This window comes from Mesoplodon densirostris, chromosome 2 (genome assembly GCF_025265405.1).
Source record: "Mesoplodon densirostris isolate mMesDen1 chromosome 2, mMesDen1 primary haplotype, whole genome shotgun sequence".
NCBI lineage: Eukaryota > Metazoa > Chordata > Mammalia > Artiodactyla > Ziphiidae > Mesoplodon > Mesoplodon densirostris.
Window position 1 is genome coordinate 173,483,341 of NC_082662.1, and position 26,162 is coordinate 173,509,502.

At 40.4% G+C, this 26,162-nt stretch overlaps 1 protein-coding gene across 2 annotated transcripts in view; it reads left to right on the plus strand.

Moving 5' to 3' along the window:
• Positions 1-15,750, plus strand: part of DUSP10 (dual specificity phosphatase 10) — a 40,891-nt gene extending 25,141 nt beyond the window's left edge. For both annotated transcript variants that reach the window (XM_060091417.1, XM_060091416.1), the window contains exons 3-4: positions 10,910-11,281; positions 14,615-15,750. In XM_060091417.1, coding sequence (XP_059947400.1) covers positions 10,910-11,281; positions 14,615-14,880 — 638 coding nt within the window. In that variant the 3' untranslated portion in view covers positions 14,881-15,750. The remainder of the gene's footprint in view (positions 1-10,909; positions 11,282-14,614) is intronic.
• Positions 15,751-26,162: the final 10,412 nt, after the last annotated feature.

A 26,162-nucleotide genomic window follows, 5' to 3' on the forward strand; every position in this document is an offset into this window, starting at 1 on the left:
GTCTGCTTGGGCTGCCATGACCAAATGCCATAGACTGGGCAGCTTCAACAACAGACATTTATTTTCTCACAGTTCTGGAGGTTGGAAGTCCAAGATCAGGATGCTAGGATGGCCAGGTTCTGGTGAGGTCTTCCTGGCTTGCAGATGGGTACCTTTTTGCTGTGTCCTCAATGGGAGAGAAAGAGAGAGACAGACAGACACAGAGAGACAGACACAGAGAGAGCGAGCAAGCTCTCTGGTGTCTCTTCTTATAAGGGCACTAACCCCCTTTAAGAGGACCCCACCCTCATCGACACCTAATTATCTATCAAAGGCCCCATCTCCAAATGCCATCACGGTAGGGGTTAGGGCTTCAGCATGTGAATTTGGGTGGGGGAGACACAATTCAATCCATAGCAGGTACAAAACATGTATTCTGAGAGAAAAAGGGTATGGATTTTGCCCAGCTTTTGGACTATTTGTAAATTGCACCATCTTCTAGATTAACTTTTTTCTGGCTGTCACTTTCTCTTTTCCTTTCAAACTCATATTGATCATGTATTATGGACTTGTGAACATTCAGGAGCTTCCCACTGAACTTAGAATAAAATCCCAACTGCTTAATGGCCCTAAGAAGCCCTCTGCAGACTCCTTTGCCCTCCGCTGGTCACTCCCTCCCCCTCATTCTGCTTCACCACATTCTGTCCCTTTGAGTCATCGCAGGCCTCACGAGTGTCCTGCTTTTTCCCCTAGCGTGATTCTCTCTGCTTCCACTGTTCTCCTGGACCCCCTCCCCTCCACCCCTTTTCCAAACTAGTCAATCCCTTCTTATCCCCAGAGAGGCTGGCCCTAAACCCTGATCTAATCACTCCCCTCTCACAGCGCCCAGGCAGGAACTGGAGGGCACCTCATGGCCCTTATCATCATTAATTATTACCTTTTTATTTGTGTTTGTATGCTGATCATCCATCTCGTCCCACTGGACCCTGACCGGTGGGGAGAGAGGGAGAGGGGAGAGGGAAGGGACATCTTCAGCCTGTCAGTTGAGTCTCAAAATGTCTGGGAGGGCTTGCTCTCTGATAAAAGAGATTTTAAAAGTGAAGCTTGTGTTCCTATAACTGGTGTGTCTGTTAAGAAAACCCAGAGACCTGAGCTATGTGTTTAGGATGTGCCTTTCTCCCTGGGAGCTGGTTGGCGTGGGCTGACATAGGTAAAGGTTAGACGTGGAGTGACCAGAAGGAAATATGAACCTGCAGATTTTCAGGAACCTGAGGCTCGAACTTGGCTGTCTTTCTATCAGCCCCTCTTTTCCCTCCATATATATCATATCATATTGCCCGTGATTTGATAGGCACACTTCTTAGTGGAAAGCCATTCCCTTGACTGAATCCCAAAGCTTTGTCTTGAAAAGAAAAAGCTATTAAATTTGCTCTCTTTAAGTGGTGTTTTTGTGAGTGGGAGTGAAGCTCAGTCTCGGGGCCGATGAAGTCCCAGTGAATATGAAGCTCCACAAGGCGGACTGGGAGGATGAAGGGGCAGTTGGACCCCCAGAAATGTCCACTCTGACCAGTCCAGGCTCAGCCTAAGGGAGTGTGGAAGGCTTCTTCAGCCCCTCAGGCTGAGGGAGTGACTTGGAGAAGTCATTTAGGCCCACCCCCTGCTTTCCCGGTGGTGCCTCCTGAAAGGTTTTAGAGACAGAATGGGGAGGGTGGGTGTGAAGATGGGGTTTTCTGCACCAAGGGGGGCTCACAGTGTGTGTGGGAGGGCAGGGGGGAGGCTTGACCCCTTTTCCCACCCACACCATCAACTCTTTAAAAATAGGTTGAAAAATATTCTGTGGATTCATTGGACATTTAACCATCAAATCAAATATATTCCAGGTAAAATCTCCCTCTTGTTTTCTTCCCCAAGTGCTTTTTGTTTGTTTGTTTGTTTGTTTTTGTTTTGCGGTACGCGGGCCTCTCACCGCTGTGGCCTCTCCCGTTGCAGAGCACAGGCTCCGGACGCTCAGGCTCAGCGGCCATGGCTAACGGGCCCAGCCACTCCGCGGCATGTGGGATCTTCCCGGACCGGGGCACGAACCCGTGTCCCCTGAATTGGCAGGCGGACTCTCAACCACTGCGCCACCAGGGAAGCCCTCCCCAAGTGTTTTTGAGAGAGGGAGGGGGAGGCCAGGAGGGAGGGCAGAAAGAGGAGCAAACACAGGCCTGCTGGCTGTAGAGGACAGGGGCCCAGAGGGTGCTTTTCCTTAAAGTCACAGCGACTTCTGCAGAACCTGAGGGGTTCCTTCTTGGCTGTGGGAACTCTGCCATGTTAAGTTTGAAGCCTGCCCTCAGAGAAGTCATCTGCTCATTAAAAGAACACAAAGCTATTTAATTGTTGTCTTTGTGGAAAATGACATGACTGTCATCAGCTGTTGCTTCTGGCAGTGCTTTCTGTTCTAATGTAAATAAATGAGGTAACAGATTTAAAGAAACAGGCTGTATTTACATACTTGCGAAGTATCCTCTCAAACAATCTGCCTGTGTTATTCAAATACACACAAATTAAACTGGTGGTATCCTAAACACTGGTTACCCATTAAAGCCTTAAAGTAGGAATGGTAACAAGGGGGCAACACAAGGGCACCCCCCTTCAAGGGTAGTAACAAAAATTTGCCTTTTTTGTGTGCAATTGAGAGCTACTTCAGCAGGCTGAAATTTAATCCCCAGCCCTTTTCTCCACCAATTCGGTAGAGAGAGGACTTATGTGTACTGCAGACAACTGTTTTTTTAAATTGATTTTATTGAAGGGTAGTTGTACAATGTTTTGTTAATTTCTGCTGTACAGCAAAGTGATTCAGTTATACATATAGATACATTCTTTTTCATATTCTTTTCCATTATAGTTTATCACAGGATATTGAATAGAGTTCCCTGTGCTATACAGTAGGACCTTGTTGTTTATTTATTCTTTGTTTAATAGTTTGCATCTGCTAATCCCAAACTCCCAATTCATTCCTTCCTCAACTTTTTTTTCTGTTTGTTTGTTTCTTTGCTTTTGTTTTGCTTTTAAAGTAGCTTTATTGAGCTATCATTTACATACCATAAAATTAGCTCATTTTATGTTTTATTGAATTATAATTGACATACAATATTACATTCGTTTCAGGTGTACAACATAGTGATTCAATATTTTTATACACTACAAAATGATCCCCGTGCTAAGTCTAGTTACCATCTGTCATCATACAGAGTTATTACAATAATATTGACTATATTCCCTATGCTGTGCATTTCATCCCCATGACTTATATATTTAATAGTTGGAAGTTTGTACCTCTTCATCTCCTTCACCTCTTTTGCCTGTCTCCCGACAGAACAAATGAGCAAACAAAACAAAACTGAAACAGATTCATTAGACACAGAGTACAAGGTGGGGGTTGCCCGAGTGGAGGGAGCAGAGGCAACTTCTGAGCAGAGGGTGGGGTGGCAGGGACACAAGCAGAATCTTTTAAACTTTGACAAAAATGTGCCAGCGTCAGCGTTTCTTGGAAGGCATACAATTAAAGCTTCATGTTCAATTTTTGTAAATCACAGTTCCTAAGTCATTGGATCTTTCTGATTCGGTTTGCTTTCTTGAGGTGAATATTTAGGCAGGAGTTAAAAAAAGAAAAAAAAAAAAGAAATTCTTTCCACTGAGGTTATTACAAAGATTCTAACAGTCAAAGAAGGAAGCAATATATTTTAAGACAGAAGAAATCAGAGCCCCCAAACAAGTTAATAATTGAAAATGGTTGTAGAAGTATGCAGAACCAAAAATTTAGCTGAAAGCATATTGTAAATTATACAAAGATTAGGAAGGAGCAAAAATTATTGTTTTTAATTCTTGGTACATATGATAGTCAAGTATTAGCTTATTTCCAGAATGGCAGATTTTACAGTCTACCGAACTGTTGGGGTGGGAGGGATGGCACATAATCTGAGGGAAACAAAAATAAGATACCTGAGTTACAATGATGATACAAATGATGTCTATTTCAGGTAAGCATCAATAGTCTAAATTATGATTTTTGCCCAGCATCAATAGTCTAAATTATGATTTTTGTCCAGCTGAAAATCCAGTGAAAGGGCTGTATTATTAACTCAAAATCTGAGAATATTCTGGTATAAACTTTTGAGGAATTTTCCTTTTTTCTCTCTCAAAACATCACTAAAGACAACTTTGTTAGATTACTATTAAGTATAAGGACAGGAGTAATCTTTAGTCTATTTTGGAAGGACAGTTTTGGGAGGGCCATTCTTGAAGTAATTTCTACCTATGGTTTGTCACTAGGTCGAACAGATACCAGAGAGGTCCTTTAACTTATCTTTTAATTTTTATAAATTATTTCCAAAAATAGATGGATCACCCATCCATGACCAAGCGATTGATATCTTCCCTACAGCTATTGGTATCAAACATATCAACAAATCACCTATCTTCCTGTGACATATAGCGAAGTCCTGTGTACAAAGGGATTTAAATAAGGTTATTCCTGTACTCTTTCCCTGCTGCCTTATATATAATAAACTGCCTTCTGTAGTTGGCTTTTAAAGTATATCTGTAGAGGATTTGTATCTCCTAAGAGAGAACAGACAGTAAAAAAAAAATCCATGAAGCAAGGGACTAACATATGAGCAGATATATCTTCCTGGAACACTTAACAGTATTTGCCCAGATAATCAAAATGTGCTCAACTGAATTCAAGATCCTAATTTTTTTTTAAAGAGTTTTAAGCTTTATGGTAACTCGTTGTCTATGTTTTTTCACACATTGGACTTTTCACATGTAAGCAAAGAAATGATGTGATTTAGGGATCGTAGGGTTACTCCTCTCTGACTCACGGTCCCCACCAGCAACACTGTTGGACTCAGCCTCCTAAGTCTCTCTCTTCCCCTGGTAACAAAGTTGTTACTTTATCCCTTTTTTTCTTACCTTACACCTGGTGACACAGCACTTTGGACTCATTCTCCCTCTTTGATACAGCCTCCCTTTATTGCCATTAGGAAGGAATACATGTTCCCTGGGGACACGATCATAGGACAGTTTAGGTGATACCGTCTGGTATTAAACTTGAAATCATTCCTACTATAAAATCCCTAGTCGTGTCAGTGACCTATGAAGACAATTTCATAGAAAACAAGAGTTAGAAGTAATCTTCATGGCTCTAGTTTGTATCTCTAATATTTCTCCTGTTAAGGTGGATGATTTTCTTCCCTGAAAAGTATGAAACAGCTCTGACCGCCCCCATCTTTGGGAGTTTCGACTCTGGAAACCTGACGTCAGCTCCAGTTTATTCAGGCTTTGTTTCTTCCACAAGGATCCTTGTGAAAATAGAATCTTGGGAGTCTGTTTAGATGGACTCCAGTTTCCATGGAGGACCCACGAATTTGTATCCATCAGGACCCCCTTTATACCAGTATCTCTCCCATTTATACTGATAATATCTAACTCATGCAGCATTTTATCCATATTAAGGGCCCTGTGAGATAAATACTACTGTTAACTCCACGTTATAGGTGTGGAGATTTGAGGTGCAGAGATGTTAACTAACTTACCAAGGTAACACAGCTATTAGTGATGGAAGCCAGGATTCTCAACTCAAGCCATCTGGCTCCAGAGTCTACATTCTTAACCACTATCATCAAGTACCATTTTACTTTAAAAAATGAATCACCCAATAAGAAACTCTAAACAACAAAAAAGGGCAATGGATATGCTCGCAGCAAGCTTGTAGAAAAGTCCGACTTGAGTTCCCTTCCACTTTTCTTTGGGTGTTAATGTCATTTGCTGACCTTCAGTGAGAGTCTTCCTTAGATTTCTGAAAAATGCTCACTTTTCAACTTAGCATGAAGCCAAAAAGCTAGTGTGCCAAAGTGCTGGCCATCTTTGGACGATGGAAATCTCTTGCTTATAGATTCTGCATTTGGATGTGGTTTCTTTATTTTGCCATCCAGAGCACTGCTTCTGAATCACATTACAGAGGGCTGTTGTGTTTCTAGGGCTGCAATAGCCAACACAACTACAGGAGGTGAAATACATCTACAAAGAGAGGTTTCCCACTACAACTAGAATCCGTTGCTTCAGTGGGACCTCCCATTGGAGGAAACTCACCGGTTGCGTTTCTACATATTTTGTAGGGGTGCTGGGTATTCTTTGTTGCTCCCATTCAGAATCCACAGGCTGATCATACTCATTTTGGCAGAGAACCTGGTTTTGAGATAAGGTCTGAAATGTTTGCCCCCAGCACTGTTGCTCATGCCTGGGAAATATTTGCACTGATGCCTGGGAGCAGTTGTGTGTCTACAGAGATCACGCAGCCTGGTGGGGACTTGGGGACACAGGGGAGAGGAGTGGAGGGAGGAGAGAAGAGTGATTTTATTGAAAACACTCAATTCTCCTCTGGCAAACCCAGGAATCCAAAGACATGCAGGCTTTCTTGGGAAAGCTAGGACGAAGAAAAAATGAAATCAGATGTGTTTGTTTAAGAAGGATAGGGAGCTGTTGCTTTCTTTATGATAAAAGTATATTATTTAAACTTTAAAACTTCTCAGATACCTTGGTTCCTAGTTCTTTTTCAATAAGCTTTTACAAATAAAAACTCTGGAAACATCAGCCTGTTATCATTGAGAGTCTTTATATTGAGCAGAATGTATTTTTTTCTGGATGATAACCTCGTATCTCGAAGCTCTTTTATTCATTCAATTTGTACCTTATTTTTCCCTCCTTTTCTGCCTTCTTTTGAATTGTTTTTTTTTGAGATATGTTGTGTTAATTACTGATGTACAGCAAAGTGATTCAGTTATACATATATATATATATACATACATTCTTTTTTATATTCTTTTCCATTATGGTTTATCACAGGATACTGAATATAGTTCCCAGTGTGATACAGTAGGACCTCGTTGTTTATCCATTCTGTATATAATCGCTTCCATCTGCTAATCCCAACCTCCCACTCCATCCCTCCCTCAACCCCCTGCCCCTTGGCAACCACACGTCTGTTCTCTATGTCCGTTTCTGTTTCATAGATAGGTTCATTTTGTGTCATATTTTAGATTCCCCATATAGGTGATATCATATGGTATTTGTCTTAGAATTCTTTTTAGATCTTTAAAATGGCAGTTTTCCACAGTAATGAACAAAAGTGCTTCATATGTGCTAGATACCATTTCAAAGTACTTTATTTTTATAAATCAGTTTAATCCTCAGGGCTGTAGTTTGAGGTAGGTGTTTCTGTTTTATATGTGGGGAAACGGAGAAGCCAAGAGGTAAGGACCTTGTGCAGGGTCTCAGAGCCAGTATTTGGCAGTGCTGGGATTCAGGCCTGAGCAGCCTGACCTCAGAATCACTTGCACCGCATTTAGGGTTCTCACGAACTTCAGAGTCGGCAGATCAGCTGGAGGTGAGGACAATAACAGTGATGACATTGGGGTAATAAGACGTTATTTATCAAATGCCTGATTATATGGTTACATAGGTTTCCTGTACCACAATTCTATGGGTAGGTGATATTAAGTCCACTTTACAGATCAGTAAACTGAGGCTTAATGAGGAAAAGGGATTTATACCAGGTCTTACAAACTCTCATGAGACAGAATCACCGTTGCAACCTGGGTCTGCCTGCCTCTAACCCCTCTCTTAACCACCATGCTACACTGCTTCCACTTCAATTGTTAGCTATCATCTTGTAATGTTCCTATGTAGTAATAACAATATGAAATAATCAAAACTCCTCATTAAGTGAGCAGTCTGTTCGGCTTCTATGATATGTGATGGGGTAGGGTGGAGGGAAAGTAGTTGGAAGGGAGAACCATATTAGCCCTCATCTTCCCTTCATCCCTCCCTGGCTTCCAATTCCAAACCTCTTAGGGAAGAAAACAATCCTCCCTACAGACATCTCTCTCAAAACCACCACTGTGAGATTCTACTGGTTCATTTTGCTGTAAGCGCCATCCCCAGAGAGAGTTCTTTAACTGCAGTATCTAGCTGTGCACAGCCCTTAATGAGAATTGATGCCGACACTGGTCAGCAGACTGGCAACTGAACAGACTGTTTGTTCATATCCCTCAATGAGGGTTTCCTCGTCTAGTTAATATGTGTGAATTAGAATATTTCCTTTTCTATCCACTCTGCCTCCAAAGATTCGATGAACAGAGTTCCCACATGGCTTAAACATACAATATCCACATAATTTTGCACGTGGGCACCCCCTGGGATTCGGAGTATTTTGTGTCTGTCTGTCTCCAATTCCTTCCCCTCCCCTCCCCTCCCCCATGGGTTTTTTCCCCCCATTAGGCAAATGGAAGGCCCATGCCACCTGTTAGCATTACATCATTGGCTCCCCAGAACACAGTTGCACCAAAGGCCTTAAACAAAGTAGTTCTTCTTGTATTGTTTGCACTCAAAGAGCTGATATCATGCCAACTGATGTCATTGTATGTCTTTGTGTAACTGCTATGGCAACTGGGCAGGTGGGGAGCCTCCAGCTGATGTCATTGGGAAAGGAGGTGTAGAGACAGAATTTTAAAAAGCTGTATGCTGCTTTTTTCTGTGTGTGTGGTTTTCTGGCATGCATTTTTTTAAACTAGCTGCTTTTAAGACAAATTACAGCTTGAGTACACTAAATAAGAACAGAGAGAAGTTCCCCCCCCTCCAATCCACAACGTTAAAGACTTCTTTTGAATCTGTTTTGTTGTTCTGTTCTCTCATCTTATACAGAAAAGTGTAACAACTGTCTTTTTCTTAAAAAAAACAAAAAGTGAATTAGGTTCCCATTACAGAACCAGTGTGGAACTGTTTACTTGGATTTTATGGAGCCAAAGCTGAGCAGATTTTAAAATAACTCTTTAGTCTCTTTTGTGGAGCTTGTGATGGTGACAGTGGGCAATTTCAAATTTTTGTTTAGGTATTCACTAATGAAGTTTTTCTGGTGGTTTCCATTTCTTCTATCTACTTGAAAAATGATCTCGTTGGATCCAGACAAACTTTTAATTTGAATCCTTGTTTCATAGCAGAATAATAAGATGTAAGGGCAGACGTTAATTCTAGAAATCAATTAAAATGAATTTATAGCTGTTCTTTTTCTTTTCCAAAAGCAAAGACAGGTTTTGATACTCACAGGTGGTCATAATATTACCCCCTTTGAATGATCTTTGAGTCATGATGGATCTTAATGAAAATATGACCTCCCCAGTTTATACGACTGGTGTGCATTGGCTGTGAACAGCCCTGAGACTTGGTCTGGGTTACAGCCTGGAGCTTCCTGCTGTGGTTGCCAAAGATGAAACTTGAAACGGAGAAGGACATAGGTTCAGAAACTGGTAGACAGATAGACTTCCTGTATTTATTTCAACACAACCATATCCTGTTCACCCGTTATGTTTCCTCCCTTATCTCTTGAAACTATCAAGACAGAAGTAAGGCAGCTATCTGGGGGAGGGGGAGGTGGGTCAGTGTTGGGTTCTGGTGGCTTTCAGCTTCTAGGAGATCTCCAACTTCCCCCTCTGTTCAAAGGGAAGGCCAGAGTGTATCTAGTTGGTAAGAATTAGAGCTCATTTGGTAGTTAATAATGTCAACTCTGATTTCATAGCCCTTACATGTATATTGTATAATTTGACCTCTGTAATAATCCTTTGGGCTTATCCACAAAAGTATCTGACAAATACTAAAGGAAAAGTTTAGGCAATAAACTATGATCTATAAATTTCCTGACTTCAGTGTTCTTTTTTGCATGTTTTTTCAACTTTTGATCACATGTAAGGTGAATGTTTGTTTTTTTTTTTTCTTTTTGTGGTATGCGGGCCTCTCACTGTTGTGGCCTCTCCCGTTGCGGAGCACAGGCTCCGGATGCGCAGGCCCAGCGGCCATGGCTCACGGGCCCAGCCGCTCCGCGGCATATGGGATCCTCCCAGACCGGGGCACGAACCCGTATCCCCTGCATCGGCAGGCGGACTCTTAACCACTGCGCCACCAGGGAGGCCCGAATGTTTTTAAACTGGCTTTTTTCATTTAATATTAAACAGAAACACTGTTTTCATATTCCTTTCACAACTTTTCATGGCTACATAATATTCCACTGGACGCACATGTCAACTTCTCCCTTTTAAAAAAATGTTTTTGACCTTTCTAGAAAACTGTAGCGAACATCTTTATGCATCTAGCTGGCTATCTTTGGTCCGATGATTTCCTTAAGATACATTCTCATAAGTGACACTGCATTTGATGAGGGGGAGGTTTGCATACTTTATAGATGTATCCATTCATTCCAGACTCCCAATCACCCTAAGAGGTATATGCCATTACGCTCATTTTACAGATGGGGAAATTGAGGCCCAGAGAGAGAAATTAATGTATCCAGGTCACAGACGCAGGAAGTAGTGGAACTGGGATTACAGCCAAGATAACCTGGTTCTTCCAATGTCCCTGCTTGTAACCACTCTGCTGTATTAGGGGCAAACTTGGCCTTCTGGGTAAGGTGAGCTTACAAAGAGCGCAAGACACACACCTACACTGCCCAGGTACAGGCAGAAATTCTACACCCAAGGAAGTCGTCTGTGCCTTCCTGGGCTCCCAAAGTGCAAGGTTCTATACAGGCCACTGAGCATATGGCTCTTTGGGGCAGAACAAATTTGCTGCTAATGAAATGGCCTGATGCTTCGTGGAACTCTTTCCAGGGGAACATGCCCCAGTTTGTATAAAAAGCATATTTCCAAAGTACTGCATGCAGTGATATCCTCCAAAGTTTGTCCTCTGCCTCCAAATGGACTTTCATTTGTATTTTGATTTTATTTTAAAAAATGTACTAAGCAACTAAACACACTCATTCCTAAGGGGAAAATGATATCTTCTGCCAGCTCTGAAGTTCTAGGGGTAGTCATTCTCACTTTCTGTGTTTTTGTTCCAGGTGGACTTAGCAGTTTTAAGCAGAACCATGAAAACCTCTGTGACAACTCCCTCCAGCTCCAAGAGTGCCGGGAAGTGGGGAGCGGCGCATCTGTGGCCTCGAGCATGCTACCTCAGTCCATCCCCAGCACCCCCGACATCGAGAATGCAGAGCTGACGCCCATCTTGCCCTTCCTGTTCCTCGGCAACGAGCAGGATGCTCAGGACCTGGATGCGATGCAGCGGCTGAACATTGGCTATGTCATCAACGTCACCACTCACCTACCCCTCTACCACTACGAGAAAGGCCTGTTCAACTACAAGCGGCTGCCGGCGACCGACAGCAACAAGCAGAACCTGAGGCAGTACTTTGAAGAGGCTTTTGAGTTCATTGGTAACTATCTCCTACGGGGAAGTCTCATCTTCTGCCTTCCTTTCCTCTCTGGCTTGGGCTTTGATATCAAGTCCAAAATATATGCCTGTGTTGCAAAAAAGCTCCACCGAGGTGTTTTCGGGCTCTGCCACCTGGTGCAGCCAAAGTATTCTCCTAAGTCATAACCCATCAAGTGTATTGGAACCACGGTTATAAAAGAACATTAATTCAACTGGGTTGGGATCCATTCAACTAGACCTCCACATCCCTCAATTTCTCAATGAAAAAGTGGCAGGGGTTAGCACTGAGATGTTCTATAACACCATCTCAAAAGAACTGGTAGAAAGTAAGAAATTGGCGGCCGGAGCAGGCACCGTGGGTACATAGTCTACTGGCGTCCCTAGGCACTTTGCAGGGAGTAAAATACAGCCAGCCCTCCGTATCCGCGGGTTCCACATCAATCAACCGTGGATCGAACTCGCGGATACAGAGGGCTGACTTTCCTATGCCATTTTATATAAGGGACTTGGACATCTGTGAATTTTATCCAGGAACTAATCCCCCGCGGGTACCCGGGGCCAGCTGTATTGTGAATATGACACCGCTCCAAACTCACCCACATCACCCTTACCTTGAGTTAAATTAATTTGCCACTGCTTGAGGCAAAGGTAACGTTTGCTGAAGGATCGTTTCTGAAGGATCTTTTTCAGAAACATAATGCCGTAGTGAACATCTTTACGCGTTACTCAGCACAGAGGAGAGAAAGAGCGGGGGTGGGGTGGGGGTAGTTTTTCCCTTCTGTTTGCTTTGCCTCAGTTTTAAACATTGGGTAGAAAGAAGGCTTGAAGTTGAGTGCTCATGAGATGGTACTAGATTCCCTTAGTTTACCCCAGATTCATTGAAGTAGGAAAGATCAAATTGTATAGCCCATGTAGTTACCGAGGAGAGAAAATTCTAGCAACAGCAGGCTTTAATCTCTAGAAAGAAGCAACGGCCAGCCTAACCCTAATCTTAAACTTTAACTTTCGCTGCTTCTAAGCCTCAAACTGTTGCAAGGCTCAAATTATCACTTGGGGAGTACCTGACACCTAGCAGGTACTCAACAATTTTTTTTTTCAAGTGATACCAACCTTTCTTACCACAAAAGGGTGACCCAGTACTTTTCCTAAATATTGTAGCAGATTGTTACTGGCCTCTGTCCCAAGAAGAATGCACTCATGTTCAGTGCTCCTTTGTCAGAGAAAAAAGAAAAACAAAAAGCAACAACAACAAAAAAACCCTTGGATTTAACAACCATTAGGGTGGGTGGATTTGCTGTAGAATAGGCAGCTCTGGTCACTTAACCCAGGCATATCCTTGCCAATTGTGCCTTTATTTATTGCAGGACCATAGAATGTTCAGTCTGCAAGGAAATTCTGAGTGGTCACTAAAGGGACCAGAGCCCAATGCTCTTGACTGCGAGGGCAGGAGCCTTTTGGGAACACACTGGGGAAATGTTTACAAGGCTCTGTTGGTTTTCAACGGGCAATGATTGTGGATGCAAAGATACCTTAGATTTTTTATTAGTGATATGTGAATCAAACCTTGAGTCCCAAGGAAGAAAAGTTTGTCACCAAGTAGATGAGGAACTTCCTGGTTGATGTATGATGTTATGAGTGCAATTTTATCTGAGTTAATTCCAGTTGGAGGAAGTTAAGAAATTGCTTTTCATTTAATGGGTAGCATAAGATATGCTTAGGTTCTAAGAGGATTGTAGTCAAAGCACCCACATTCCTTATAGATTATTCAGGCTCACCTGGTGTTTTAGAAAGAAAACAAAACAAGTAATAAATAGCATTTAACCTCGAAAACAATTCCACATCACACCCTGCACAGGCACAATATTTTATTCTCATTGTTATATATCATTGGATAAACTGAAATCTGATAGTCTTGCTTTAAGGAAAACACAGCTGGTTTTAGAAACATAATAGCATTCACAGAGAGTCTAATATAAACTAAGCAGAGTCTAGGTTTAGGGTTTAACTGTGCCAGTTTAGTTGTTCCTGAGTCGGGTGATATTATTCCCATATCTCCTGAGCCTGGTTAGCTACAATTATTCCCATTATTCAGATAGGAATATTGAGGCTCTGGGGAGTTACGTGATTCACACAAGGTCCACCACAAGGTGGAATCATGGTCAGACCTAGCCCTTTGTGGCTCATCTTCTTACCCCCATGCTTCCCCATCTTGAGGTGGAGGTCCTTAAATAGTGTGTGCTGAAGAGAAGAAATTGAAAACAGGAGATACTTTCCTAACATACTGTTATCTATAGGAAGCAAGCTAAATTGCTGGGTTTTTAAGATGAAAATTTGCACAATGTTTCTTTTCTTAATCTACTAGTGGGTAGCCAGTAGAAGTAGTTTTTGTTAGAACGGGACTCTCCTTACCATCTCCTTTCCTACTCTTCATCTAATTGGTATATTTTCCAGGGATGCTTTCTTTGGGATGCCTTTTAGTTTAGAAGTGTCATTAAGAATCCATTCAGGCAGTGCCCAAGAGCTATTCTCCAGGGCTTTTAATATACCTGAAAACCTTTAAAGTATTGCCTTTTTCAATTGCTCTGGATTCTGAGCCATTGCTGTTAATTCCTTCATCTTCTGCATCATTGCCATGTTGGAAAGGCATGTGTAGATGCAGAGGGGGTTGGACAGTTCAGATGTAGGTGACACCCTATGCCTGAGAACTGCAAGTCTTTAACTTTGCAACAATAGGGTTTGCTAGTGACAAGCTGAACGTAGTAACTTTCTAGTTGAGTTTTGTTCCTTTAACCCCCTTCAGAGTTTCCTAAGACTGAAACTCTTATCCATTTAGTACCAGTTTCTGCACAGAGCAGTTCTATAGTATAAAAAAAGAAATGCTTTTTCTCTATCACAGGTGGGAGAGACATTGTTAATAACACTAGTTTTGACAAGTGACACAACATGGTGATGGAAATTAACATCCTGAATCAGAGAGGTCTACTTAACCAGTAGCTTGTTTGACATTTAGGCTAATTGTGTTGTGGCTCCATCCTCAGTTGGCCACCGTCACCTGTGAAGTCAGCTATTACTGTGAATGACTCCTTTACCTAGTCTTCTCTTTAAACGTAGAAATGTAGCTTCTTTTTCATACGAATATTGCTTTTAGCCAGTTCTGGAGGTTGTGACATAAACATACATGATTAACTAGTAAACTATACTTAGTTTCAAAGCCATGTTAATGTCTTCTCTCTCTCCAGAATATGGCATTGTCAAGTCTAGATAAACGTTAACCTCTCTCCCTCCATCTCTCTTTCTCCTTCCCTCTACCTCTTGCCTTTCTCCCTTGTTCCAGAGGAAGCTCACCAGTGTGGGAAGGGGCTGCTCATCCACTGCCAGGCTGGGGTGTCCCGCTCTGCCACCATTGTCATCGCTTACTTGATGAAGCACACGCGGATGACCATGACTGATGCTTATAAATTTGTCAAAGGCAAACGACCAATTATTTCCCCAAACCTTAACTTCATGGGGCAGTTGCTGGAGTTTGAGGAAGACCTAAACAACGGTGTGACACCACGAATCCTTACACCAAAGCTGATGGGTGTGGAGACAGTTGTGTGACAATAATCTGGCTGGAAAGGATGACTGTTCTCCATTAGGAGATGAAGAGGAAGGAGGATGGATTCTTTCTTTTCTTTTTTTCTTTCTTTTTTTTTTTTAGATGGGGTCAAGTTTGTGAATGGAAACAAACTTGTTTAAAACTTTTTATTTTTAACAAGTGTGAGAAGAATTTAACTTTTGATGCTGTTGAGATTTACTTCCCGCCAACTGACAAAGCAGGGAGGCTAAAGACGTAATTTTTTTTAAGTCAACAATAAAAATATAACAAAATTTGTTTCTTCCCCTCTTCCTTTTAAGCTATTTGTAGAGTTTACGATTAACTAGTCTGTGCAGGTTCATAGACCGAAGATACTACACTTTAAACCAATTAAAAAGAACCCAAAGTATGTAGAAAAGACATTGAATTGTGAAGACCTAGGATCTGCCTGGGCTGTCCTTACGAAAACAAAAAACCCAACCAAACCAAGCCCTGCTGTGCTCACTGGTGCAAAGAGAAGATCAGGGCAGCTTAAGTGGTCTAAGAACCCTTCACATTCTTTAAAGAGACAAAGGATACTGTTGATTTTGTGTGTTTCGTACTCTGGATTACTTTTTCCCCCTCTCTGGGTTTAAGAGAATTTTTGAAATAGCAAGGAACTGACCATTATACCATATGCCTTCACTGGCTTCTTGTGCAATAATATGGTGTTTTGAGTGTGAAAGTGAGTTAGAGCTGGCAGCTGAATGATAGACAAATAGTGCAAAGTTGCCAGCTTGGAGCTAGAAAGGAATTAAACAAAACCAATTACTTTCTTTCCCACCTTTTTCCTTTGTTTAACTTTTTTTTGATTTGATTCTGGTTACAGTGCCATAAAACTTGTTACATATGTATATCAGAATGTAAAAAAAAAAAAGACAAAAATTTATTTAAAAATATTTTTCTCAAAAAAAACTTGGTGTGTTTCTGTTGATTGTGTAAAAATGTATTTTCATTATATAAATGAAACTCATTTGGAGATGTGTCTTTTTTCCTCCTCTTTTCCTCAGTTCAGGTTTAAGCATCTCATAGCTCCAGTAACTTGTACGTGTAACATAATTGGAAATAAACACACATTTTTATAAAGGGAAAGAGAGATGAGGGAGAGACAATAGTCTCTGGCCTTAGTGCGAAGCAGAGAGAATTAGCAAGGGAGTAAAAAAAGCTCCAGTCTGCCTAGTCATGATCTCCTATATTGCCACAGTCCTGCCATCCACTTCTGCCAATGTAATTCCTCTTACAAAGCGGAAGCCTCAGGTAACCTCCTTAAAGGCGTGAGAAGGTTCTATATCAGCCTTTGAGCCTTGGTGATTAGGTCACTGCCAGATAAATTGGTTAGAATTCTGTGATCTCCCCAGTGGCTCTTTGATAAATATTTATGACAATCTGACAGGAAGGGGTCTTGACGCCTCCCTCCCCCACTGTCATTTGCTCACTCGACATCTTTGGTAATATTGACCACATAGTGTACACTGCAACACGTTGCTACTTCCTACTTTTTTGCTAGCAAATTGAGCTCAGATTCCTAAGTTCAGCTTCCCCATCACACTTGGCTAATACACAGCTAGTGTTCCATGGGTTCCCAGTCCACAGCAGAGTAAGAGTTAGGTAGGGGAAGAACATGATTCAAGTGTTTTCTATGTTTTATTAAAATAGATGCCTCCAAGGATTTGGCCATAGGGAAGATTCACAGCAAATTAAGATTTGCCTGAGGTGAGAAAGTAGAATTCTGGCACTTTCAATTCTATGTGACTACATTTGGACATACTATTCTTGTGAATATTTGCTGACAAGTGTTATAATGAAATATTTTTGACATTTTAAAAATAGCTTTTCTATTAGAAGTGATTTAACTTTTATTAGGAAAGTAGAGACTGACGTTAATAGGAATTAACTGAGAGTCGTCTTGAATGATTTTGGTTTACTACAAAGTGTTAGGATGAAAAGTAAATTTCTCTTATGGTGCTTTCTACTCTGCAAACTAACAATTTTCTTGGTGCTAGAACATATTTAAGGAGAGGGGTTGATATATAATTAGTGATTTAAAATACATAATAATTTACTAGATATTTCTTTTTCTTTATTCTAAATCCAAATGTTAAAGTTCTAATAGTGTAAGTTTTATTCCCTTTCTTTTCTTTCTTTTTTTCACTTTTTTTGGACAAACAAACAAGATGAACAGTGAATAATGTTTCCCTTCTTTAGCTACATGGAAATAATTTATGTTTTTTGAACTTCATGATTTTGAGAACAAGACTGTCCTGGGGCAGATAGAAATCCTGCCAACCAGCATACCAAGAATTCTGAGAGAGACTCAGGTCTTTTTTGCTAATCTGTTTTGAGTCATTTAGCCTCTATTTCTTCATGAGGAATGTTAACCACTTCATGAAAACTACATGGATTAACCAAGCCATTGCTCTAGAAACCAGACTCCCCAGGTTTTGTTACTGAACCAAACTTGCGTCTGCTCACCCTCAAGCAGTAAAGTCAATCTATTGACACCGATTGCGGTGAAAGAAAGTGCAGCATTTATTGCAGGGCACCAAGCAAGGAGTCCAGGGCAGCTGTTGCTCAAAACACCCCAACTCCCTGATGGGTTTCAGCAAAGCATTTTTAAAGGTAAGGTGAGGGAAGTTTGTCCCAGGGTATGTGATCAGCTTGTACACGATTCTCTGATTGGTTGATGGTGAGGTAACAGGGCAGTGTCACAGGGCTTAACATTATCAGTGCTTAGGTGCCAGTAGGTCTGGGGGCTACGTGCTCATGGTCATCAAGTAGTTAATTTCTTCCATTTGATGGGGGTTTTATTTTATTTTATTTATTTATTTTTTAAATAAATTTATTTATTTTATTTATTTATTTTTGGCTGTGTTGGGTCTTCATTGCTGTGCACAGGATTTCTCTAGTTGTGGCGAGTGGGAGCTACACTTTGTCATGGTGCGTGGGCTTCTCATTGCGGTGGCTTCTCTTGCTGCGGAGCACAGGTTCTAGGCACGAGGGCTTCAGTAGTTGTGGCACACAGGCTCAGTAGTTGTGGCGCACGGGCTTAGTTGCTCTGTGGCATGTGGGATCTTCCCGGATCAGGGCTCTAACCCATGTCCCCTGCATTGGCAGGCGGATTCTCGACCACTGCACCACCAGGGAAACCCTGGGGGGTTTAGCATCTGTAAAACAACTCAGGAAATGTGCTTTAGATACTATTATCTAGGTACTTCAAAGAAGGGCTAGAGCTGAGGATATGAGGGAGTGGTCTGCCCTGGGAAGGCCCCACAGGGTCCTGCTCCTGTTCCGTTACAGCATCTGGGCTTCAGTTGATACCTGGGAGCTTTGGGGCTGAGCTGGGAAATTCATTGTTATCTTCTTGAGAAGCAGTCTTTGACTGACTGATGCACGTATCATTCTCAGAGTCCAACAAGTGTTGTTGCATGCAGGATGAACTTAACAATTTAATAGAATGAATCTGTAACATATCTAATTTAAAAAAATCACAGATACAACAGGCACTGTTACTTTACATTAAACAGAATAGCAGCTTCAGCTCCTCTATAAACATTTTTTTCCACAGTTAATACATTTCCAATCAATGGATATTAACCAAGGTGTAGAATCCACATTTCATGGAAGAGCTTGTGTCTGCAACTTTTGGAAAAGGACAGGTAAGGCAGGATGTGAGGCAGGGAAGCTAACAAATGGAGGACATGTACAAGGGGAGATATGAAAGAAGAAGTGTACATAATCCCCAAATCGCCTGTTGATAGTAAATGAGGAAAGACGACCTTCCAAAAGGGTGATAAAACATGGGGAACAGGAGAAAATGGGAGTTTATAGTAAAACAAACAAACAAAAACTATATCAGCGTATAGAACTAAGAAAACTGAATCACACTTCAGAAGTTGATTCAGATAGAATGCTAGGAAATTGCTCTAACCAGTTCTTCTGGAAGATAAGAAGTCTGGCAAGCCAAACTGAATAGAGATGATGTGGTTGTGACCTTGTTTGTGAGTAAACTCTTGTAAATAAGCCACAACACATATTTATGTTTTATTCCCCAAGCCTGTAACATCCAGTCTCAGGAAATATGGGTTGATGTTTGGATTTATGCTCTAATTGGAGAGAATCATAATATATGGATGTGGGTGGAAGAGAGGTCAAAAATGACTAGCAAGTTCTGGTCTCCAGAAGGATGGGCAACAAGAAGGTAGTTAGAAATAATTGTCCAAAATTAAACCTATCTGTAGAAGATTTTCTGACTTTATGAAGGTGGTAGACTAGGAATGCCAGTGCTTTCCATCATTCCTGATTTTCCCTGTGTGACAACTTTTGCCAGTGTTTGGTGGAAGATACATGGGGTTAGACAACTGTGGGATCTAGTGAAGAAGTCAGTGGGAGTCTGTTCCCTCCGTGTCCGATGATGGGCTGAAGTCTCTGCATCAGCAGAGCTACCAGCGAGAAAAGGTAAGATGAGGTAAAGAAGAACAAGGAAGAACTGGGATTAGGAGGAAAAACTAGAAGGCACATTTGCCTTTTACCAACTTCTATGATGTAGGTGATTTTGGAGAAAGATCCAGTGTCTTTTCCCATGTTGCTGACCATGTACCTGGTGCAGGACTTGTGAAGCAAAGGAGGAGATCTGGAGAGAGCTTCAGGAGCTGCGATCACAGCTGTGGCCCTAAGTCAAGGTGAGATTCCAGGTCGGTGAAAATGTGCGCTGGTGGCAATAGTGCCTGTTGCCCTCTTCATAGTATAATGGCCACTGCTTCACTTCTGCCTTCCAAGTCTCATGCAGAGTTCTTTTAAGGCGAACTTTAACCCAGCATTAAATAGGAAAAGGAGTTCTGGGAAATGCAGTTTCTGATTCAGCTAAGTTGATATTCTACAAAGCCACCCCAGTCTATCCCTTGCCAACTTGCCATCCATTTACACTTCTTTTAACCATACATATAACTTCCAAACAAAGACATTAGAAAATGATGTTTCTACCTAAGAAGATGCAACTATCTCTTCCACAGTTGAAAGATACCAATCCTCTCTCAAAATGAAAGTGCATAGTCTCATGTGTTACTTTATCAATTTTGGGGATGATATTCATTCCTCTTATACTTGAGATCCACTCTCCCTTTGAAATTCTGAAATTTAAATACTGAGATATAAGGATATTACAGATTGAATTGTGTTTGCCAAAAAGATGTTTTTGAAGTTTAAATCCCAGACCTTGTAAATGTGTTCTTATTTGGAAATAGCATAGTTACAGATGTAATCAAGTTTTTAAAAAGTCATATTGGATTAAGGTGGGAGCTAATACAATTGCTGGTGTAATTGGACCAATCCCTCTTATAAAGAGGGAAATTTGGACACACACAAAGGAACCAATGGCATATAACTAGGGAGGTGGAAATTGGAGTGATTCATCTAAGAGGCAAGGAACACCAAAGATTGCTGGATATCACCAGAAAGTAGGAGAGAGACATGAGACAGATTCTCAGAACCTCCAAAAGAACTAACCCTGATGACACCTTGATTTTGGACTCCTAGCCTCCAGACTTTAGGGGAATAAATTTCTATTGTTTTAAGTCACCCAGTTTTGGGGACTTTGTTATGACAGCCCAAGGAGACTAATACAATGGATAACTACATTTACCACATTTAATATTAGATGGTAGATAGAGGAGAAAGAAAGAATTGGTTAATATATAAACAAATATAGTTATATCAAAGTAAGAAATGTTTATAACTCTTACTGTCCTAATTTCTACGAATGATCATGTAGTCACAACTGATGTTTATAACTTCCTTCTTTTACTACCCATTCCATTTACCCTTTGTCCTCAGCAAGCATCCCAACTGGTCATGGTTCCTTGCCTGCTAGGGTAATCTAAATCTTCATTTTTGAAGGATCTGAGCCTTTGTCAGTCCTGTCTGCACTGGATCCCTTTGTTATAGGACATGAGAGTGTAGGAGGTGCCCTTAGTCTAGACGTAGTTCTTCCTACTCCCATAGTCCTGTAGTAATCCAATTTCCCCTTGGTAGTCGCAAGTCATCCCAGCAATACAGTAACCTCTTTCTTTGCCTGTTGTTTCTTTAGTATGAGGGGACCAAAGTAGCCAGCAGACAGTATCAACTTCCAGTTTAATGGAACCATTGCTGGATCTCCTAGCAGAAGCATCTATCCCTTGGGAACTAAGACTTCTAGACCAGTAGAGCCAAAAGTTGCAGAGTAGGTAAAACAAATTTTGCAAGTAGATCACCTGGAGTAACAGCAAGAGGTGTTTTTTCATTTACAGCTCTTTCTGGACCTGTGAATCTTGGATAAGGGAGAAACAGCAACATATATTGGTTGACAAGTTAGAGAATTTACTGAATCTTGCAGGACATTACCCTAGCCCTGAAAAGTTTTCTATTCATCTAGTTCAGTAACTGAATTGTTAAAAGAACTATTTTACTGCTTCAGAGTGATGGACAACATAGTAAGACTAGTAAATTCCATGAGTGTGATCCTGTTGCCACACTTCATGTGCTGCAAAATAAGTTCCTTGGTCAGAAGCAAAGCATTGTGGAATACCATCACAGTGAATTAGACATTAGAATTCTATAAGCCCACAGACACTAATTTTGGCAAAAGTATTGCAAGCAGAGAAGGAAAATCCATATGAAGAGTAGGTTTCTGTGGAGTGAGAACAAAACACTGTCCCTTCCACAATAGAAGAGGTCCAATATAATTAACCTGCTATCAGATAGCTGGCTGATTACTCTAGGAATGGTTCTATTTCAGGGGCTTGGTATTAGCCTCTGCTTTGGGTGGGTTGAAGTTGGATCCTCAGCAGTTTCTGTAGCCAGGGTTGCCATGGTGAGTGGAAATTCATGTTGCTGAGCTCAAGCATAAACTCCATCTCTGCCATCATGGCTATTTTGTGAATGAGCCCATTGTCAATGATAGGTGTGACTAGACAAAGGGACTTGAAAGAAGTTCACAGAATGTGTCATCTTGACCATTATTAAGACCCTTCTATGCTGAGGTTGAGCTTTTTTGAACATTAACATAGTACATTCTGTGCCCGTTCAGGGAGTTCTATCCATTGACTTCTTTCCCAGACTTTTCTGTCACCAATTTTCCAATCATGTTTTTTCTAAGTCCCTGATTATCCATGTAAACCATTAGCTACTGTTCATGAAGCAACGTAGATCTATATCTCTGACTATCTCTCAGACAAAATGAACAACCATGTGTACTGCTGCAAATTCTGCCCACAGGGCAATTTTTCCTTCACCACTATCATCCTTGGCCACCCCCAAATGAGGATGTAATGATGTAGCCATTCATTTTAGGATGATACTGAGATATCACACAAAACTCTGTAATCAAGGTCAAATATTTTTCTTTCAGTCCACTGGTCACAGAGAATGTCTCATGAAGCCATAAGTGTGAGTTCAAGAATAGAGACCATGGGTATTTGGGTCACTTGTTTACTTAACTTACTTGTATCTGATTTCACATATTCCAACTCCACTTGATAATGGAATAATATTATTCATGCCTAACTTAGAGGCTTATTGGGTCAATAACTCTTAATTCTTTATGAACAATTCATGTTGCATTATAACAAGATGGTCTATGAATAAGCTTCCAGTTTCAAACTGTTACTCAGAAAAAGAGCTCTACTTCTTCTCTTCTAAAGAAGCTGTCATAATTTTGTTCCAAAATCCTAAATGTCTGCTCCATGATTCACCTATCAGGTGAATGGGTTCATACAGGATCCCTACCTAATACAGACCCTTCTAGTACCATGGGATGTACTGGATTTAGATGCAAGAGCAGCTTGCATGATAGCCTTGAAATATTGTAGAGACTTCTCTTGTCCTGGAGCTAAGTTTCTGCACCCAATTCCAATGTGTGGGGTTTTTTTTCCCCACCATACTAAGCTATTATTGGACACCAGATGGGTGTCCTACAATTCAACACAATTCTGACACTATCTACCTGGAGAAAAATAAGATAATTTCTTTATTTTTCACACTTACATCAATGGGCAGATCAACCAGACAGAAAATCAATAAGGGAATGGCCTTAAATAACACATTAGACCATATAAACCTAACTGATATATATAGAGAGCATTCCATGCGAAAGCAGCAGAATACACACTCTTTTCAAGAGCACATGGACTATTCTCCAGAAGAGATCACATGCTAGGTCACAAAATAAGCATCAGTAAATTTGAGAAAAGTGAAATCATATCAAGCATATTTTCAGACCACAATGCCATGAGACTAGAAATCAACTCCAAAAAAAAAACAAAAACCCTAGAAAAACACAAACAAGTGGAGGCTAAACAATATGCTAATAAAAAAACAGTGGATCACTGAGGAAATCAAAGAGGATGATGATCCAAAACCTATGGGACACAGCAAAATCAGTTCTAAGAGGGACGTTTATAGTGATACAAACATACCTCAAGAAACAAGAAAAATATCAAATAAACAACCTAACCTTACATCTAAAGGAACTAGAGAAAGAAGAACAAACAAAACAGTAAGTTAGTAAAATGAAAGAAATGATAAAGATAAGAACAGACATGAATAAAATAGAGACTAAAAAAAAGCAATAGAAAATATTAATGAAACTAAAAGGTAATTCTTTGAAAAGATAAACAAGGGAATTCTCTGGTCCAGTGGTTAGGGCTCTGTGCTCTCACTGCTGAGGGCTGGGGTTCGATCCCTGGTCAGGAAACTAAAATCCCACAAGCCACGCAACCGAAAAGAAAACAAAAGTTAGGGCTTCCCTGGTGGCGCAGTGGTTGAGAGTCCACCTGCCGATGCAGGGGACACGGGTTCGTGTCCCAGTCCGGGAAGATCCCACATGCCATGGAGCAGCTGGGCCTGTGAGCCATGGCCGCTGAGCCTGCTCATCTAGAGCCTGTGCTCCGTAACAGGAGAGGTCGCAACAGTGAGAGGCCCGTGTACCACAAAAAAAAAAAAAAAAAAAAAAAAGATAAACAAAATTGATAAACACTTAGATATACTCATCAAGAAAAAAGGGAGAGGGCCCAAATCAATAAAATCAGAAATAAGAAAGGAGAAGTTACAACTGATACCACAGAAATACAAAAGATCATAAGAGATTACTATGAACAACTATATGCCAATAAAATGGATGACCTAGAAGAGATGGAAAAATTCTTAGAAATGCACAATCTCCCAAGACTGAACCAGGAAGAAATAGAAAATATGAACAGACCAATTACCAGTAATTAAATTTAATCAGTTATTTAAAAACTCTTAGCAAAACAAAAGTCCAGGATCAGATGGCTTCACAGGTAGATTCGACCAAACATTTAGAGAAGAGTTAACACTTATCTTTCTCAAACTATTCCAAAAACTTGCAGATGAAGGACACTCCCGAACTCATTCTATGCGGCCAGCATCACCCTGATAACAAAGCAGACAAAGATATCACAAATAAAGAAAATTACAGGCCAATATCACTGATGAACATAGATACAAAAATCCTCAACAAAATATTAGCCAACCAAATCCAACAGTACATTGCAAGTATCATACACCATGATCAAGTGAGATTTCTCTGAGGGATACAAGGATGATGGTTCAATGTCCACAAATCTATCAGTGTGACACACCACATTAACAAATAAAAATCATATGATCTTCTCAATAGCTGCAGAAAAATATTTTGACAAATTCAACATCCATTTATAATAATAATAAAAAAAACTCTCCACAAAGTGGGCATAGAGGGAACATACCTCAACATAATAGAAGCCTTATATAACAAACCCACAGCTAACATTTCACTCAATGGTGAAAAGCTGAAAACTTTCCCTCTTATATTAGGAATGAGACAAGGATGTCCGCTCTTGTAATTTTTATTCAACAAAGTATTGAAAGCACTAGGCACAGCAATGAGACAAGAAAAAGAAATGAAAGGAATCCAAATTGGAAAGAAAGAAGTGAAACTGTCACTGTTTGCAGATAACATGATACTATACATAGGAGATTCTAAAGACACCGCCAGAAAACTACTAGAGCTCATTAATGAATTCGGTAAAGTTTCAGGATACAAAATCAATATTCAGAAATCTATTGCATTTTTATACACTAACAACAGACTATCAAAAAGAGAAATTAAGGATACAATCCCATTTACCATCACATCAAAAAGAATCAGATACCAAAGAACAAACCTACCTAAGGAGGTAAAAGACCCATACTCAGAAAACTATAAGACATGGATGAAAGAAATTGAAGATGACACAAGTAGATGGAAAAATATACCATGTTCTTGCATTGGAAGATTTAACATTGTTAAAATTACCACACTACCCAAGGCAATCTACAGATTCAATACAATCTTTATCAAAATACCAATGGCAGTTTTCAAAGAACTAAAACAAATAATTTAAAAATTTGTATGGAAACACAAAATACCCCAAATAGCCAAAACAATCTTGAGAGAGAAGAACACAGCTGGAGGAATCAGGCTTCCTGACTTTAGACTATACTACAAAGTTACAGTAATCAAAATAGTACAGTACTGGCACAAAAAACAGACACATAGATTAATGGAACAGAATAGAGAGCCCAGAAATAAATCCATGCACATATGGTCAATTAATCTATGACAAAAGAGGCAAGAATATACAATGGAGAAAAGAGAGTGTCTTCAATAAGTCATGCTGGGAAAACTGGACAGCTACATGTAAAAGAATGAAATTATAGCATTCTCTAACACCATATACAAAAATAAGCTCAAAATTGATTAAGACCTAAATGTAAGACTGGAAACCATAAAACTCCTTAAAAAAACATAGGCAAAACACTCTTTGACATAAATTGTAGCAATATTTTTTTAGATCTGTCTCCTAAAGCAAAGGAAATAAAAGCAAAAATAAACAAATGGAACCTAATTAAACTTAAAAGCCTTTGCATAGCAAAGGAAACCATCAACAAAACAAAAAGACAACCTACTGAATGGGAGAAAATAAGGGGTTAACACGTAAAATATATAAACAGCTCATACAGCTCAACATCAAAAAATAAAAATAAAACCCAGCAACTCAATTAAAACATGCACAGAAGACCTGAATAAACATTTTTCCAAAAAGGACATGCAGATGTCTAACAGGCACATGAAAATATGCTCACCATCACTAATCATCAGAGAAATGCACATCAAAACTACAATGAGATATATTTTCTCACCTGTTAGAATGGCTCTCATCAAAACGACCACAAATAATACATGTTGGTGAGG